Source organism: Danio rerio, chromosome 2 (assembly GCF_052040795.2).
Source record: "Danio rerio strain M-AB ecotype USA chromosome 2, GRCz13ab, whole genome shotgun sequence".
Lineage (NCBI taxonomy): Eukaryota > Metazoa > Chordata > Actinopteri > Cypriniformes > Danionidae > Danio > Danio rerio.
The window spans coordinates 55,539,673-55,555,845 of NC_141022.1; the positions used below are offsets into that span (position 1 = coordinate 55,539,673).

The 16,173-nt window shown below is 37.0% G+C and overlaps 1 protein-coding gene and 1 long non-coding RNA gene across 6 annotated transcripts in view; one reads left to right on the forward strand and one right to left on the reverse strand.

Moving 5' to 3' along the window:
* Nucleotides 1–16,173, reverse strand: part of scn12aa (sodium channel, voltage gated, type XII, alpha a) — a 155,642-nt gene that overhangs the window by 127,799 nt on the left and 11,670 nt on the right. For 4 of the 5 annotated variants that reach the window (XM_087240127.1, XM_087240125.1, XM_087240124.1 and 1 more), the window contains exon 2: nt 1,005–1,311. In XM_087240127.1, the coding sequence (XP_087096253.1) occupies nt 1,005–1,271 (267 nt within the window). In that variant the 5' untranslated portion in view covers nt 1,272–1,311. 5 annotated transcript variants of the gene reach the window in all.
* The window catches only part of LOC147846539 (uncharacterized), a 214,014-nt gene that overhangs the window by 39,224 nt on the left and 158,617 nt on the right, over nt 1–16,173 (forward strand). The window lies entirely within an intron of this gene.

Sequence of the window (16,173 nt, forward strand, 5' to 3'; positions counted from 1 at the left end):
CACAGTGGCTGGTGATCAAAAAATTCATGTCAAGCCCTGTTTACAACGATATGTTGAATTTGATGGTTGTCTCTTACATTGTCCCACAACAACAACATTAAAATAGTGTAGATTAGTGTACAATATTTTAGCTTCATTTTATAGTTCATTTTATATCTCTCTTTATAGGAGATCACATGGGAAAGCTAGGTTGCTGCCAGAAGTGGTGTTAGTGAGGCCAGCAGGGGGCGGTCTGTGTGGGTCCTAATGGCCTATTATAGTGATGGGGACGCTATACTGCTCAGTGAGCGCCGTCTTTCGGATGAGATGTTAAACCGAGATCCCGACTCTCTGTGGTCGTTAAAAATCCCAGGATGTCCTTCGAAAAGAGTAGAGGTTTAACCCCGGCATCCTGGCCAAATCTGCCCACTGGCCTCTGTCCATTATGGCCTCCTAACCATCCCCATATTGGCTTCATCATTGTCTCCTCTCCACCAATCAGCTGGTGTGTGGTGTGCGGTCTGGCGCAAAATATCTGCCGTCGCGTCATCCAGGTGGATGCTGCACTCTAGTGGTGGATAAGGAGATCCACCACTATCAAAGCGCATCAGAGTGCCCAGAAAAACGCTATATAAATGTAAGGAATTATTATTATTATTATTATTATTATTAATTATTATTAATTATTATAGTCATTTGGCAAATTAGAATTTAAGTAACGCAATGTTGCTTTCCCTGGTGACTAGTTATTTTATAATTATGTAACTCAGTGACTATTTGTGAAAGGACCTAATAACTATAAGTGATTACTCTTGAAAAAGAAATGTGCCCAACAATGCAGCTGAGGATACTGACCTTAATTATTATCATTAAATTATTATTGTATTATTAATTGTATTAAATTATATATATATTTTTACGTGATATAAAAAAAAAAACATGTATAAGTCTAAAACTTGATTCCTAGTGGTCTTAAAAAATGTCTTAAATTTAACTTATGATACCTTGTTTGGAGTCTGACTCACCCTCTGATTTCTGAAGTAGAATGGGTCGATGTCCTCCAGCGGGACTCCAACCAGTCCGGCAGGGATTTCTCCAAAGATGCGAGGCAGCACCTTCCCGACCTCCAGGTCAGCGCGGGGTTTGGGCTCCTCCACATCCCCGGGGTCCGCCTTGTAATCCTTAGTGTTCCTGGCCCGCTCTTCGCTGATCCTCTGCTCGATGGCCGCCAGAGACTCTCGAGTGAACGGTCGCAAGCCATCAGGACCCGCTGGTAAGAGCATGGTCGCCATCTTTTCATCCTGATCGGCCTGTACTAGAAGTTACTCAAAGCTGGATTAGGGGAACAGAGAGAACAGCACTGTTAGAAAATCTTGTTGTTTTTGCCATATACAATATAATGACTGCAGCTCAATCTCTCTGGAGTCTTGTTCATGACTCGAGGGCTTGACGGGTTTCCCTTTAGGGACTCTCAAGATCACGGCGTGTACTTATTAGGGAGCTGCAATATCTGAATTCCCAGGTCGCAGCTAACATAGCTGGATGGTTAACCTTTAGTTTGATAGTTAACACTCATGGTATTTCAATGACTAGTCTGTGTGTGGTTTATAAAAATATCATTTGCAAAAAACACACTTTAAAGGGCACCTATGGTGAAAAATCTACTTTTCAAGCTGTTTGGGCAGATATGTGTGTAGGTATATTGCACAGAAAGCTATATTGGGGTGATATAAACACAACCAGTCCTTTTTTTTTTATGTAACAACACCAATTGGAGCAGTTTTGAGATCGACCGCAACTTGACGTAGGAGTGCAGTCCCTCCATCCACCAATATTGATTGACAGGTGCGCATTACCATATCCTAAGTTTGTTGTTTCACGTCCGCCATTTTCAGCATGTGAGTCAAAGCGATGTCACCAAAAGAAGCACCCTTGCTTTATTTAAGATGTAAGGCTCACTGGGCTCAACACAAGAGCCTTCATTGTCTTCCTGCGAATAAGCAACAGAGATTTTACATTTAGCAGCCGTTTGCGCTGAACACGCAGTGAATGCAACGTATTGAGATTCGGGCCATTAAAAACAGCTGATCCACCGAGTCTTTCAGCACTCTCTCTCAAACAATCGATTGATCTCTGCTGGTGGATCAACATTCACCACATGATCGCTCTCATCTGCGCCATTGTTTGTAACTTTAGGTGGGTTTGCAAACGTGTACTTTTCATTGCCCCTTCCTAAAACTGTAGCTGTTTGCATTTCCCATGGTCACAGAAGCTCACTGTCATCTCAACTAGGTGCGGCTGGAAAGTGTGAACGCGTTGCCTCACATGCTCGCCCCTCTATTGCACGTCCCCCATTGGAAATAACGAATTTGCCTTAGTTGTAGCCACAGTCAAAGTTAATCCAGTGTTTGTGGTTTTTAGTTTGGGTGTGTAAGCTCGGAACTTTAAACTAGCACACATTAATTAACCGTGACGAATTAAAGCACTGTCAATAGTAAAACCAGTTAATCATTACATCCCTATAAGGATGACGCATGCATTGTTACATGGCGGCTGTAAAACTAAACAGACACAAATTCAAGTTCAAGTTCTATTTATTTATAAAGCACGTTTCCAACTGCCACAAGGCTCCACAAAGTGCTTTACAGAGAGAAAATAAACACATGATATGAGCATAAAACAGTAAAAACAGCAATAAGCACTTAATAGGAAGGAACATAGAAAGATCAATAAAAGAGCAAAATAAAAATAATAATAATAATAATAAAATATTTTTTTTCCTAATTAAAAGATGCTACCACAGTTGACCAACCCTAAACACGATAGAGAACATGACCGTTTTGATCCCCCTCCCCACTCCCAACACCCCCCCTTCTGAAAGGTAAGGACTTATGCTTCAAAAGACCTAGAAAATAAATGCGTCTTTAATTTAGACTTAAAAATAGGCAGCGACGAAGCCTTTTTTAGTTCTAATGGCAGAGAGTTCCAAAGGCGAGGACCTGCTATGGCAAAAGCACGTTCGCCCTTACTTTTGAGGTGGGCCTTTGGAACTTTTAATAAGAATAAAACAAATGATTTTGTAACTGCCACTTATTTTGATAGTTACACATATTCTGGCACATTAGGAATATTGATTCCTCAACAGTAGTCTCTGCTTAGTCTGTGTCCGGGTCGTACATGTACGGCTGAACGCTGGTCCTCTCACTCATGTTGCTTCTCTCTGTCTGCCTGTCTGTTCCCATCCGCTTGTTAAGTGTGACGTCACGCGAAGCAGCTTCCGGGTCCAAGTGCTCTATTCAACTGAATGGGGAGACTAATGAAATGGTAATAATAAACGTTTACAAAGCGATTTAAGGCTTTCGAAAGTCACGATCGTAGTATATATGTCCATGCCTAATATCCGATGTCCAGAAAGTGATTAATTTTTTGATAAATTGTGAAAATGTTGGTATTTGTTATGCAGCAAGCCCAGAGATTGTTGTGTACACTATGATTTTATATAAAATTAACTTTAATGTGTAATAGGAATAAAACGTGATTATAAACAAATGATTTCTCTACTCAAATGAATGGCGGCTTGGACCCGGAAACAGTATTACATACATAACAAACACGTCACCACTTAACATGCGGATCCACAAAGCGGATGAGCTCTTGGCTCCGCACCCTTGTTAAGTTGGGTGGGAAGCTGAAACTAATTTTCATGTGAAGCAGCACACCCCTAAAACAACGAGCTGTGTGCACACCCCCCAAAATGACTCTTAAACACATTAGAATAACAATTCTGAATTGTGTTTTGAATTATACCTAAACTGGCACTCTCAGAAGAACCATAATATTAATATTAAATCTTAAAAAAGGTGTGAAATAGGTGGCCTTTAAAGATGCAAAAACAACCCAATTTAAATATATGGTAACACTTCAGTAGACTGTAAAAAAATTAATAGGACAAAAAAAGTCATGAATACAAATGTTTTTGTTCATTTCTTCATTCATTTTTCTTTGACTTAATTGATTATTTTTCATAAGTCGCCACAGTGGAATAAACCGCCAACTTATCCAGCATATGTTTTACACAGCGGATGCCCTTTCAGCAACAATCCAGTGCTGGGCAAACACCCATACACTCACAATTTCACACACACTCTCATACAACACGGCCAACACAGAGAGAACATGCAAACTCCACACAGAAATGTTAACTGACCCAGCCAGGCCTCAAACCAGTAACCTTCTTGCTGTGAGGCGACAATGCCACCCACTGCACCATTGTGCCACCCCAAGTTAATTTAGGCCCACACGGAATCTGCGCACCAGATTTCCGCAGATTTGTAGCCCATCGTTAATTCTGTTTATTTAACTGAGTAAATGGCCAAAGTCCCTCAATCGGCCCTTACGATCAAGGCCTTCCAATCATCTCTATCCATTGAATTGGCTCTATCACTGTCTCTCCACTCCACCAATAGCTGGTGTGTGGTGAGCGCACTGGCACTATTGTCCTGTGGCTGCCGTTCCATCATCCAAGTGGATGCTGCACACTGGTGGTGGTGTGGAGAGACCCCCCCGCCTCATGAATGTGAAGCACTTTGAGTGCATGGCCATACACAGTAAATGCTCTATATAAATACACATTACATCACATTACAAATTAATTACAGTAATATTATTGACTGATGTGAAAATGTTCATCTGATTCATGTACAATGCAGTTTGAACTAGTGATGCAGCAATACAGTTAGCCCACAGTTCAATACATACCTCGGTTTTTTAACACGGTTTTCGGTTCGGTTTGGTTCTCATGGCTTGACACGTGTTTTTTTTTTTTTTTTCTATAGGCAATAGGAACAGTAAGAGGTTAAGGAGAAAAAAAATAAAAATGATTTATTGCAATACTCATTTTGTTTTACTTAAAAGCCAAGAAAAGTACACTAGTATATTGTAAAAAAAATTAACACTGAAATCTCACAGCTGTGGGTAGCCCATGTACAAACTGGGGAACACATAAAATCCTACACTTTGAAAATAAACATACATGTGAAGTTAATAAAGATGAATTGGCCATTTCTAATAAACATATTTGTACTTAAGTAAACACCATCTTAATTATCTCGTTGCTGAAAAATTTCGAGACTGTAGTCTGCAACACAGATCGAGTGCTTTTATAAGATGACAAAAGTCCGCATCTCCAATCACCGAAAACGGCTGCAAATCTTTAGCAATAAACAGCCGCACTGTCTTTGTTGTTTTATGTGTCTCTCGGAACCAGTTGGGTATGTTTGCTTGAAAGATTCAGTGAGGGATTGTTGCTATTTGGAGGACTTTATTACCTTTTCTACCATATTGCCTTTATACAGTGATATTGCTGGGTGATGGCGCTTCAGGTGTGCAGTCATGGTTATTCGTGTAAAACAATGCTTGCACACAGTTATTTTTTGTACAACTTTTTAAAAATTTTTTTATTGGCAATATACAAAATTAAAATGTCCTCACACCACTGATTTGAAAGATGTCAGCGCTTTCTCGTACTGTTGCCTCACTTCGCCGGCGCTTCCTTGTACTGTTGCCTCAGCCTCACGTTACCGCCGCTCGCCATGTTAAAGTGTGGAATAAAGGTTAAGCACCCCCTAACTTTAGAGCATAGTGATTGGATATTTACTCGCGGGGAGAAGTTTCCTCATCTCAGATCATGGACTTACAGGCACACACAGTCAATTCAGGGAGATATAAACGCACATAAATTTATTAAACGCAAAACCAAGAAAACGGCAATTCCCAAGCACGTATTGAACCATGGAGGTCGTACCGAACGGTTCAATAGTATAATGAGAACTGTGGCATCCCTAGTTTGTACAGTAATATTTTCTGTCTTTTAGTAGATATATTATATGAGAGACTTGCTTTGTTTACCAAATAAAGTGAATCTAATTGGATTTGCATTTTAAACATAAATAAAAGTTAAAAAAAATATCATTTTTATTTCATATATTAAGGTTCTAGTTACAATACTCCCAAAATAATTCTGCGGAAATTTGCAGATTTTTTCCAAAATTCTCTGCAGAAATAGCAAAAAAAAAGTCTTCCATCTGGCCCTAAGTGGATTGAACATCAAACAAGTTGTTCAATCCCAAAAAAACTCAAGAAATGAGTAAATAAGTAGTATAAAAAAAATAAAAATAAAAAACGTTTTTTTGTTGAGTGTGTCAAATGTAGTGTGTACTCTGTGTTCTTTTGAATGAGCACACATGAATGGCAGGATAACACAATGATGCTTCAATGCTTTGTACATTTTGCATTTGCAGTAAGAGTTTAAAGAGCTTATCTGCTGTGGAAATAATGTCACAGACTGCATGCGGAAAGGAGCATGACCTTGTGCCCGTGTGCCAGCAATGTAAAGACTCGATGATCAATTCCATCTAGTGATATTCTTGGATATGGATTACATAATATTCATACATAATACAGAATAATGTTCATTTTTGGCTGAACTAACCCTTTGATAACCTCAGCTTTTATTATGGTTACTGTATGGCTCGCCACTTAGTGCAGATTAGTGCATAGAGAAGGAAGTTGCTGTTCTTCTGCTGGCAGACGTTTGTTCATTTCCTCATTTCCACATTATCTAACCCACGACCTCAGAGTGGCTTACGACTTACAGCTTCATCTGACCCATAAGTCTCAGCTGTAGGAAATTACTCAGACACACATTAATGTGGGACGTCACATCTGATGTAAGAACTACAGAAACACATGCAATGTTTGGTATTGTTAGGCGAATAAACATGCCGTCCAAAGGCATTAAAGGGATAGTTCACCCAAAAATTTAAATTCTGCCATCAATTACTCACCCCCTGAACACATAGGAAGATATTATGTAACCATTGACATCCATAGTAGGAAAAACATATATACATATGAACATAGGAAAAACGTATGAAGAGTTGCAAAACGCGATAAATGCCACTTTTTGACATTTGGATTATAATATTGGAAATCACTGTTCAGATGTACCTTAAATCTGTGTGAATTGCTGCCCTTAATAACATTAAGGAATGTACATTTTAGGCCTACTACAAAATGTATTTTTCACAAAACGCGATATCTGCCAGACCAGTTTCTTTACAAAGCATCCCCTGGCATGCTCAGTGCTCAGCATCCCCTGGGAAAAGAGTCACTACCGGTAAAGTGCTCCGAGTTTGCTCATTGATTTAGCAATAGAAGATGAAGCCTTCAACTTCACAAAAATGTATAAAAACACTACAAAAGTGAACCAGAATAAAATACTCCTGCATCTGTCAGCAATACACAAATGCAGCAGGAAACGAGTCTCCGCTGATGTCAAGAGAAAGGCCAGGGAGTGCCTTTTTTCCTGCGCTCCTCCCCATCACAAGATACCTGTCTGCAAGGCTACATTCCTAAGTGTCCTTTGTAAGTTTATCTTTTAAACACTTTCATACATGTAGCCGAGTAGCCTATATGAACATTTATTTATGCGGTTGCACCTATTATTTATAGCCGAAAACCTCACGTTAATGCTGTTGTTGTTGATTTATTATAAGGGAACCTAAAGGGCACAGGTTTTTATGGAGAAAAATAAACGGTTTTACTTTTTCACAACAACCAAATAAATAAGCTATAATTATTATTATTATTATTATTATTATTATTATTATTATTATTATTATTATTATTGCAGTGAAATGATTCATTAAATATGACAGGGCGAGGCGAACTTAATCTTGCTTATCAAACAAAAATTGATTCACTCGCTTTTCTTAATGGTATTACTGTAATAGAATATAGCCTAAGCTGGATATAGCGTTTTACAAAAAAAATTATAAAAAAAGTAATGTTATGTTCTGTACATTCTGGCCAAATCTAACTCAGAATCTTATTATTATCAATCAATCTTTGTATATATTATTCCATATATTTATGATGTATAGTTTTTTTTATCAATTTAAGATGTTTGACAATGTTAAGATAAATATGTTGCATTTTGGCTTGGTTTTTGACTTATTTATGAACTATTTATGGACATAAAGTTAAATAAAAAATATCCTGGATTTGAAAATATTGTGTTCCTGGCCTTCGCTGAGCTCAAGTAATAGTTTAATGTACAATAACTGTGAATGAACTTGACCGTTGATGTCTTAAATAATAATGTCAAATAAGTAACATTTTTTAAAATGGATATAACGAAACTCTTCATGTACTATTGAAGTCAATACCGGTTTCTAGCATTTTTCTGAATATCTTCTTTTGTGTTTATCAGAAGAAAGAAACTCAGTAACACTTTATAATAACTACACACTATAAATCCTTTATTAAGCATTATCAAATGGTGAATTCATTATCTGTTAAGCATTAACTCTACATTAGTAAGCCTTAGTAAGCAGTTTATAACTGCAGCTACAAGTGCTCTATTCTTGACTTACAAACATATTTATGATGTGCTTAATAATAGTATTTTCATACTTTGCTAATGATTTATTTTTTATTACTAAATTAAGTATCGCATTATTTACAAACCATTTGTATTTAAGAGTAGTTGAGGGTTTTTAGAATAATTCAGAATGAGTTAGTAAATGATAAATAAACTATTGAAATCAACGTTTTTATATCTTTTTATTCAGGCATATATTAATGGTTACTATGTATGTTAGTAAATGCTTTATTAACTCAATTTCATCTAGTTTTGTGACCTAATCTAAAGTGAGGACTATTCATGCTTTATAAATCCCTTATAAATGACAAATAAAGGCTCAGTTAAATTATAAACAGCAAAAATTACATTATTCATTCCTATTCATTTAAAGATATACAAATGAAACCGTACTTCAAAAGAAAAATAAATCTTTGCAACCTTACCTAAAATAAAATCACTGTAGAGTTTAAACATTGCATCTTATTATATTGTTTAATTATTATATTGTTGTTGTTTTATCCAGTTTTATGTCATATTTTGACACTCCTGTTATTCAGCAATGTTTAAACTTTACAGTAATTTTACTTTTTAGAAAGATTGCAAAGATTATTGTTCAATTGATTCTGAGCCTTTATTTGTCATTTATAAGGGATTTATAAAGCATAAATAGTCCACACTTTAGATTAGGTCACAAAACTGCATGAAGTTGAGTTAATAAAGCATTTATTAACATATTAGTTAACTTTTAGTATATGCCAGAATAATACGATATATAAACGTTGATTTCAATAGTTTATTAATCATTTACTAACTCATTCTGAATGATCCTAAAACCCCTCAACTACTCTTAAATACAACTAGTTTGTAAATAATGTGATACTTAATTTAGAAATGAGAAATAAATCATTAACTAAGTATGAAAATACAATCATTAAACACATTATATAGGTGCTTTGTTGTCATCAGAAATGACAACAGATTGTTCAGATTTAATTAATGTCAGTTTTAATGTCATTGATTAATGCACTTGACAGATTTCATTCATTTATTTTCCTTCTGCTTAGTCCCTTTATTAGAGGTTACCACAGCGGAATGAACCGCCACTTACTTGACAGATTTATGTATTTTTATTTCAGCTGGTTTGTGTTATGCGTTTTATGTTTGCTAAAATAATTTCTAATTGCATTTTTAGTGATTTTAAATCAATAACACTGTCCTGTGTCAATATGTGGATTTAGAGGTTTTTGCACAAGTGGATTTAGCTACTTTTGACCAAGCGGCAACCTCCCACTCACCCTCGGAAGTCAATACGGAATTAACTGAAACTGCAATTCATAGAAATTCCTGGCTCCATATGCAGCAAATGTCTAATAAGCCCACTGTTCAAATGGCCAACTTTACAGCAGAAAAAAAGGTGTTTACTGCCTGGTACAAAGAACGATTTTGGTTCATAAAGCTGATATTACCTTTCATGATAACTGTGAGGGGGGTGAATTTTTTTTATAACTCATCCGTTTCATTTATATTAAGTTATATTAAGTTTGCATAATTAAGGGCGTGGCCACTTGAGTGACAGCTAGGTCTCGCTGCTCGCCGTCACTTCACCTCAGCTGATTCCGGCTGATTAGCTGCTGAACTCGGCATGTTCATCGTATTTTTGTGTTGTTTTATGTGGCTTTACACAGTCAACTGCCTTTTGTAATTATTTCCTGCAATTATCAGATGATATGGCATGCTATGTGCGTTTACCAGGTGAGTGAAATTATATACTTATATATCATCTCTGTAAATGTATTTGTTTTATTTAAGATCGTTTATCAATTATATTTTTCTTTAGACCTGTAAAGCACTCCAGAATCTGACAGATTGATTAGATGTAGGCTCTAGAACAGTCGTCTGAAGCGTTATCAGATTGTTGTAGCAACATCCTACTGACATGCCAATCTTGCTAGAAACATGATAGCAACATGCTAGCCATGCTAGCAACATGCTAATCCATGCTAGATATTCATGCTGATATCATGATAGCAACATGCTAAAAGCATGCTAGTTACATGCTAATTCATACTAGAATCATGCTGACAACATGCTAATTCATACTAGAAACATGTTAACAACATGCTAATTAATGTTGGAATCATGCTAACAACATGCTAATTCATGTTATAAACATATTAACAACATGCTATTTGATGTTGGAATCATGCTAACAGCATGCTAATTCATGCTATAAACATGCTAACAACAGGCTGATTCATGTTAAAAACATGCTAACAACATGCTAATTTATGCTAGAATCATGCTTGCAACATACTAATTCATGCTACAATGTTTAACATCCTGCTGACATGCCAGTCTTGTTAGAAACATGCTAGCAACCAGCTAGTGACATGCTAGTTATGCAAACAACATGCTATTTCATGTTATCAACATGCTAACAACACGTTAATTCATACAAGGGTTGAGCTAACAACATGCTATTTTATGCTAGAAACATGCTAACAACATGCTAATTCATGCTAGAAACATCCAACGACATGTTAATTCACACTAGAAACATGTTAACAACATGTTATTTTATGCTAGAAACATGCTAACAGCATGCCAATTCATGCTAGAAACATGCTAAGACTGTGCTAATTCATGCTAGAAACATGCCAACAACATGTTAATTCACATTGAAATTATGCTAATAAAATCCTAATTCATACTAGAATCATGGTAACAACATGCTAGTTCACGTTCCAGTTGTGCTAATAAAATGCTAATTCGTACTAGAGACATGCGCTGCGTCCGAAACCGCATACTTCCATACTATATTGTACGCTAAAATTAGTATGTGAGCCGAATAGTATGTCCGAATTCAGAGAATTCGAAAATCAGTATGCGACAAGTACCCAGATGACTTACTACTTCCGGTGAAATTCTGAAGTGCGCATCCCATGCATGCTGCGCTATTCCCTAATGCCTCGCGAGCGAATACATGAATAGGAGTAAAGCGACGCAAATGACGCAGGTACGTCACGTGACTATGTCAAAAAGGCGGATGTAGTACGTCCAAATTCCATTCATACATTTAACAATTATACTGTATAGAACGTACTTTTCTAACAGTCGAGTAGTACGTTTAAATTCAAATGCAGTACCTACTGAGTAGTAGGCGGTTTCGGATGCAGCCATGGTAACAATATGTTAATTCATGCTGGAAACATGCTAAAAACATGCAAATTCATGTTGGAATCATGCTAATTTGTGCTAGAAACATGCTGACAACATGCAAATCCTTGTTGGAATCATACTTTCATGCTGGAATCATTCTAACATGTTAATTCATGCTGGAATCATGCTAACAACATGCTAATTCATCTTAGAATCATGCTAACAGCATGCAAGTTTTTACTAAAATCATCCAAATAATATGCTAATTCATGCTAAAATTATGTTAATAACATACTAATTTGTGCTAGAATCATGCCAACAACATGCTAATTCATACTGGAATCATGCTAACAACATGCTAGAAACATGCTGACAACATGCTAATTCATGTTGGAATCATGCTAACATGCTAATTTGTGCTAGAAACATACAAACAACATGCAAATCCATGTTGGAATCATACTTTCATGCTGGAATCATGCTAACAACATGTTAATTCATGGTTGAATCTTACTAATTTATACTAGGATTATGCTAATGCATGCTAGAATCAAGCTAGTATCATGCTATTACCAACCACAAACCGCAGGCATCAAATTTAAAGCTTTTTACTGGCTTGCTTAAGTCTTTAAAGTGGTTATATTGTTGACTGCAGGGATCAAACACATGCGCTATAGGTGAATTAAAGAAACTAAATTGGTCGTAGTGTATTTGTGTGAATGAGTGTGTATGGATGTTTCCCAGTTCTTGGTTGCAGCTGGAAGGGTATCCACTGTAAACAGCATATGCTGGAATAGTTGGTGGTTCATTCCGCTGTGGTGACCCCTGATGAATAAAGGACTAAGCCGAAGGAAAATGAATGAATAAATGAATTAGCATCACTTTGGAAATATTTGGGGATAAAAATCAGTTTCACAGGTAGGGAATAATTTAGCCTTCAACAGTACATCAAATTTTTGCAGCCATCAGCTTGTGAAAACTGAGCATTGTATGTAAGAATAAAGGTAGAACAGCATCCCACATAGCAGCTTTTCACTGGAAACATTTCTCAAGGGCCAAACATGGACCATATTTGGGTCAAGTCTCAGCCAAGTTAATAAGCCATAACTAGGCCTGAACTGGGTCGGACATGATGGTCTGTCACGCTTTTTCTCAAAGTGGCTTGATTGGTAGATTTTTCTTCTTCACTTAAAAAATTTTCATGTATTTAAATGTTGCTCAAGACAAGCCAAACTTACATGGCCCACATATCAATTTTTAACATCTGGGCCCAAGTTTTATGTGCCGCCTTAAAAGGGCACCTACGGTTACCCCTTTTTTCAGATTTAATAAGTCGTTTGCGTCTCTAGAATGTGTATGTAAAGTTTGAGCTCAAAACACCCATCAGATTTTTCATTATACCTTTTACAAGATCCTTTTTTATACATATTTCCACCAGGGGGTGGTTTTGTCGTACTGCGCCTTTAAGACGAGTCCACCCCGCCTACTGTTTCTACTTTCCTTCCCGCATGCCTTAATCTCCTCCCTCGGCTGCGTCAGACAACAGACAGACTTAAAAGAAGAAGGTCTCACGTAGCGTTTGTGAGAAATACTACAGTAAGAACTTTATTAATCAGTATTTGTTGTGAAGTTGCATTAATGAGTCACACGCAATATCGTTACAAAGTTCGTGTGCGCGCACACACACACACACAAACACACACACACACACACTGATACACACGCACACCGCAGCTGACACACACACACACACACACAGAAAGGCAGACTGACAGAGCTCGCTTAGCTTTAGCTTAGTTTTCGCACTTAAATGTGACAGGATGCAGGCTAACCTCCACTGCTGTGTGGATATCTGTTATGTTATTGTACAAAATTAACCTGATTTAACGTCCACAAACCGGGATTGAAGCGTCTTCTTTTATACAGTAATTGTTCTGACACGCGGCTGTGCTGATGAAGTAAAGCTGAAGTAAATCGCTGTAATTAATTACACACGTGCACTGATTTAAAACACTTTAAACATGAGAAACTTACTCTTAATCACATTTGATGATGATTGCTGATCCTAGCAAACAGAACAGACCTTTTATTCCCGGTTGCTTTGCGTATGTCTAATCTTGTTGACGTACACGTGACTACCGGGACATGTTAATGCGCGCAGCTGTCAATCAATTCGGTGGGCGGGGGTACCGCACTCCTACGTAAAGTTGCGGTCGGTCTGAAAACCGCTCCAATTGGTCCACCGTTTTTATGTTTTTAAATTGAAAAAAAAAAGGACTGGGTGTGTTTATATCACCCCAATATGATGGTCTATACACTATATATACACATATGTTTGTCCAAATAGCTTGAAAAGTAGATTTTTCACCATAGGTGCCCTTTAAAGACAGTGCCACCTTTGTCAAACCCAAGCCATGTAGGGCCCATATGCTGTATGCCAGTGCCTGAAGAATGCCTGCTTTGCCGCATTAATGCCAAATCTGGGCCAGAATTCTTTAGCAGTGACTGGCTTTAGCAACGTGACTACATTTAGATTAAGACTTTAAAGACGTCTAAATTTATTTGAATGATCCCATTCTGTTGACTTAACTTTAACATAAACTACTTATTTTACTATTTAACTACTTTTATTTTAAAATTACTGTATGTAAACTAACTCTCGTTAGTGTATTTTAGTAGCCTTTAGATTTTGATTATTAGAATTTGATTTATGCTTGTAAAAATAGTTAAAACCTAACAGATCACTCAGATCTTTAGGATCAAATAAACTAGAAATTTCAAAAGTTCAGTCAAAGCAGGGTGAATCTGTCTTCAGCTACTATGCCCCTCACTGCTGGAATCAGCTTCCAGAAATGATCAGATGTGCTCCAACATTAGGCACATTCAAATCTAGACTGAAAACGCATCTGTTTAGCTGTCTTTACTGAATGAGCTCTGTGCTACGTCCGACAGATCGCACAATTATGTTCTTTTATTTTTTTTGATTCTTTTATAACCTGTTTTTAACACATTTTAATCTTTTTTTTTCTGTTTTATTCATTTAAATTGTTATTTTTTTAAATTTTCTAATACTTGTCTTTTTTATTCCTGTTTATGTATAGCACTTTGAATTGCCACTGTGTATGAAATGTGCTATATAAATAAACTTGCCTAAAAAAAGCAACATTTAGAACATTTTATGTATTTAACATATTAACAATCTTCTATCAAAACTTAAAAATTAGACCTTTTCTAACTTTCTACGCTGTAAAAAAATCCATAAATTTTTTTGTTTAGTGTTTCCCATTCATCTAAGACTGGAGTGTCCAAACTCGTTCCTGGAGGGCCAGTGTCCTGCAGAGTTTATCTCCAACTTGCTTCAACACACCTACCAGAAGGTTTTTAGTATACCTAGTGAGAGTTTGATTAGCTGGTTCAGGTGTGTTTGGCTAGGGTTAGAGCTAGGCTGTTTCTCAATACGTGTTCTTCAGCGGTCTTGCGTCCTTGTGTTCTCATGTAACGTCATCATCAGCTGCCAAAGTTCAGTTCCAATACCTAAGACCGCAAGTACGGAGGATGCGTGAAACTTCCCGGATGTGTTCTTGATATCGAGGACGCAACAATGCAGACTTGAGCACTGAACTCACGATAGAAGTCCCAGAAGTCATTGCAACTGGAGATGGAAAGCGCAGCATTTTATTTCGATTTATTTTTAAAGTTTAGAGAAATCACTTATTTACCTCAGGAGTTTCCCTAAATGAGATGGTAAATATTATAAACCTCACCATGGACATTTTAATAAAGGAATAAACATATTAAGGGTGTTTGTTTGCTGAAATTCGTATTAAAATCTGTTTTATTTATATCGTGCAACGTTTATTTGTAAAGTCTTTATGCAGAGTATATATACTGAAAAGGGGAAAATCAATAACTCGTTGGATGAATGCTGTAATGTTTAAATAATTTACCATTAAAAACGCGTGTGACCATCAGGAAGAACGCAGCATCTCATTTCTCACAGGACGCGTTCTCTGTTCTCCAGAGTTTGTTCTTCATAGGACACCTGGCAAGACCGGTCTCCACAAGAACGTTCTCTATATTTTTGGAATTGAAAAACAACCCTAGACTCTCCAGGACCCTGGCTCTCCAGGACTGAGTTTGGACACCCCTGATCTATGGTAATTAATTGCATTGGGATGTTGATCTCTGCTCTCTCGACTTTGATGTTGAAAAATCAATTTAACTCATCTGCAGTTTAACAAAGTCACTTTTATTGATATTTTTGGTAATTTGAAACATTCATTTGATCATTTTCCTTCGGCTTAGTCCCTTATTTATCAGGGTTTGCCACAGTGGAATGAACCGCCAACTATTCGGGCATATATTTTATGCAGCGGATGCCCTTCCAGCTACAATCCATAGTGTATGACTGTGTGTGAATGTGAGAGTGTATGTGTGTTTCCCAGCTAGAAGGGCATTCTATGGGTAAAACATATGCTGAATAGTTGGTGGTTCATTCCACTGTCGTGAACTCTGAAATAGAGACTAAGCCGAAGGAAAATTAATGGTAATACTTTATTTTGATGGTCCGTTTGAGTATTAGTGGACTGTCTGCTTAATATGTGTTGATA